This window comes from Fringilla coelebs, assembly GCF_963513975.1.
Source record: "Fringilla coelebs genome assembly, chromosome: 2".
Taxonomy (NCBI): domain Eukaryota; kingdom Metazoa; phylum Chordata; class Aves; order Passeriformes; family Fringillidae; genus Fringilla; species Fringilla coelebs.
Window position 1 is genome coordinate 88703480 of NC_140029.1, and position 3661 is coordinate 88707140.

Consider the following 3661-nt stretch of genomic DNA (forward strand, 5'->3'; position numbering starts at 1 on the left):
CAGAGGTTTATGATTAACATGTATGACATTTGTACATTCTATCAATGCCTGTTAATGACTACATTTCCACTGCGTACTTTTTGTCTGGAGAAAACCTTGACAAGACAACCTTGACAAGAGATAAGACCATCACCAGAAACGTATTTCTAGCAGCTCCCACGTCCACTCAACCAGTCTGGGTTTGAGATCGAATCAAGACCATGAAGTGCCTGCTGCTTCTCGCCTTTATTGGGGTGGCAGGTGAGTACATTTTTTATTTCTATTTCTGTCATTTAATAGCAAGCTGATTTTCTGAGCAAAACTGCAAGGTAGCCTATTGTGGGAAAGCCAAGTCCAGTTTTGACTTGCACAAGTCAGAGCCCTGCAACTTCCATCTTTGGTCTGCTCATAACTCCTTGTGCCACAAGCTGGGGAATGAGCCCTTCATGGGGGTTCCCAACCCAGCTATGGAGATGTGACCACAGCTTCAGAAAAAGGCTGCCTCCTCCTTCAGGACTAAGGAGGGCACAGGGAATCGCTCTGACTCAGAAAGTTCTAAGGCAATTGCAAAATTTTGGATCCTCAGTGGGTTCTCCAAGAAGATATCACTGCACAGTTGTTTTTACTTTTTCCCTCAGTCAACCCTTGACTGTTTCAGTAGATGGGATTCAGGGAAAGACACACCTGTGATCTGATCCAACAAGAACATTTCTGTGTCCCTGTGTTCCCTCAGGGAGTAGCCAGCAGGGCTTTAGTTGCAGGCATGAGAGGCACCCCTGTAAGTCTGATCCCCTTCTTTGAGGGTGCAGCAAATGCCTGTGCCTTAGACCTGCCCAGCAGCGCTGCCCTGAGTGTCCATAGAAGGGGAGCCTACAAGTGAGGGGCCTCAGACAGGCAGTCACAGGGCAGATGACAGGTCACATTACCTTAGGCCAGCTGTTGACACATGGCCCTTCTTGTCCCCCAGTTGCCTTCCCCACCTTTGCTGAAGACGACGATGACAAGATTGTGGGAGGCTACACCTGTGCAAAGAACTCGGTGCCCTACCAGGTGTCCCTGAATTCTGGATATCACTTCTGTGGAGGTTCCCTGATCAGCAGCCAGTGGGTCCTGTCGGCTGCTCACTGCTACAAATCGTGAGTGGAAAAATCACATCTTTCTAAAACACATTTCTGTCTTCCAGTTCACTTCTAGCAGGAATTCTGAGCTATGAGACAGAAATATCTAAGTGCTTCCATTCTTGCCAGAGATAGCCAAGGGATGGGTGGATCATTCAGGCATTCTGAGGGATTGTCCATTTCTGCAAATGTTCTTGTGAAGGCAGAACATTTTCTGAAATAACAATGGGATAATCAAGCAGAGAGTTCTGGGCTGGGATTTCTTATCAATAGCATGATCCTTGCTAAAGCATTCTCCCTGGAGAACAGGAAGAGGATCAAGGTCCAGCTGGAGCCCTTTGCCTTGTCCCAGAATATTTGTACCTAGTGCTGCTTTGTATTGTACTGTTATCATGTATTTTCAACCCCCACCCCCATGGCTGGTATTCACCACCATGCATGGAGTGGGTTACAGTCTCAGAGTGGAACCCCAGGGCTCCCTGTAGGACAAGAAAGATCCTGTGCCCCAGAAGGCTTCTGTGGCAGTGATTTTGGAGCACGTGCACTCAGTGGCAGGGGTTTCTCTCAGCCTGCCTGTAGCACTAAAGGACACGCCGTGCCTTCTGTTTTCCAGTCGAATCCAAGTGCGGCTCGGGAAACACAACCTGGCGCTCACTGAATCCACACAGCAGTTTATCAACGCTGCTAAAATCATCCGCCACTCTGGCTACAACCCGGCCACCCTGAATAATGACATCATGCTCATCAAGCTGGCCACCCCAGCCACGCTCAGCAGTGCTGTCCAAACCATTCCTCTGCCTACCAGCTGCGTGGCCGCCGGCACCACCTGCCTGATCTCCGGCTGGGGCAACACTCTCAGCAGTGGCTGTAAGTACTCTGGGGGAACTGCAGACCCTCGGGGGCCCAGGACAGTCACTAAGACCTGGCCATTAACCCCCAACAGGACAGGCTAAAACACAGGGAAGTGCTGGGGGACAGATTTTCTGAGTGATTCGTCAGTGTAGGGACTGCACAGATAATGCCAACAAGAGCTGTCTGTTCTCTGAGAATAAGGGTGAAGTCTGGGACTGTGGATCTTGAATTCCTACCAGAGATCTCTGTTCTCTCACATCGATGGTCAGGGATGTGCATGGCCAGTGGTGTCTATTCCCCTGATGACATCTAAACCTTCACCAGAGGCGAGGATGGTTTTCCTTAGGCTCAGGGTTCTTCCCGTGTATGTATCACATGAGCTGATGAACTTCCAGGTACCAGAAAAGTTAAGGTGGCTGCAGTGTAGAATGGTGGGCCCATGGCTAAGAATTTGTTCCATCTCTACAGAAGGGGCCCATGCTGTGCTTACTGTTGCCAGGAAGCAGGATGGCTGCTAGAACAGGCTGTCCAGCATTTGCTTTTCTGCTAAGGTCTTCTCCAAGCTCTGAAAAGGACTCAGCAATGCCATCAGCCATCTCTCCCTATTTCTTTGCAGCTAAATTACCGGACCAACTGCAGTGCCTGAAGGCTCCAGTCCTCTCTGCCCAGCAGTGCTCTGATGCCTACCCTGGGGAAATCACCAACAACATGATGTGTGCAGGATTTGTGGAGGGAGGAAAAGACTCCTGCCAGGTAACTCATCTGCCTCTTCTTTCCCAGTTATTTCTCTCCCACCTTTTTGCAGCTGAAGAGGCCTTCACATTACAGAGTCAGCTATACTCACTGCACTGGTAAATCTGAGTTTCTGAATGACAGCAGAGGCTTCAGGCACACATATCCTGAAGGTTTGCCAAGTACCACATCTGGCAAAAGCAGGCAGCTGACTCATCCTTAGCTGTGGTGCCCTTGGAGCTCAAGTCAGACATGGGAGCATCAGGTGGAGAGAGTGAATCAGGAACAGCCTTTGTAGAACTTTTGTGCAGAGTACATCCGGCAGGGCTTCCTCCAGGGTCAGTGATCTCAGGGATCTCTGGCTCGTTGCTTAAGCTGATGCCATTTGCTGAGTATCCATTATCTTTGTGTGCACAGGGAGATTCCGGTGGTCCCATGGTCTGCAATGGAGAGCTCCAGGGCATTGTCTCCTGGGGTTATGGATGTGCCCAGAGGGGCTTACCTGGAGTTTACACCAAGGTTTGCAACTACGTCTCCTGGATCGAGTCTACCATCGCCTCCAACTGAGATGCTGGCTTGGTGTGACCTGTATTTTCACGTCATAGTTTCTGTTCTTTTGGGTCTGGACAAGCAAAAATTATGAGAAATTAATAAAGACTTTCAGGCAATCCTACTTTGTGCACTGTTTCTCTGGGAACTTCCATACCTGTGATATGGAGCAGATGCATAGTGTATGCTACACAGAAGAAAGTATTTAATATTTTCAGTTCCTATAGAACTCTAAGTATCTTGGAAAACATTACAGACTCCTTTTTAAAAGTCTTTCAGTCAGTTATTTTAAGTTGTTTCTGAAGCTTTTCATTTATGAGGGTTACCACACATTTCTCACTTTGAAATGGCCATTTCAGACTTCTGCCTCCTCCTCCTGTAGCTCTCCAGTCCACTGTGGAGGATGCTTCTTGCTTCTAGACATGAGGGCT

The 3661-nt window shown here is 48.8% G+C and overlaps 1 protein-coding gene across 1 annotated transcript; it reads left to right on the plus strand.

Annotated features, from left to right (window-relative positions):
- Positions 1-200: 200 nt before the first annotated feature.
- On the plus strand, positions 201-3248 carry LOC311164808 (trypsin I-P1-like; the record flags this gene model as incomplete). Its single annotated transcript, XM_084224417.1, has 5 exons — positions 201-240; positions 947-1115; positions 1711-1964; positions 2566-2702; positions 3099-3248. 5 exons carry the CDS (start codon positions 201-203, stop codon positions 3246-3248), a joined length of 750 nt encoding a protein of 249 aa, XP_084080543.1.
- Between the last annotated feature and the right edge of the window lie 413 nt (positions 3249-3661).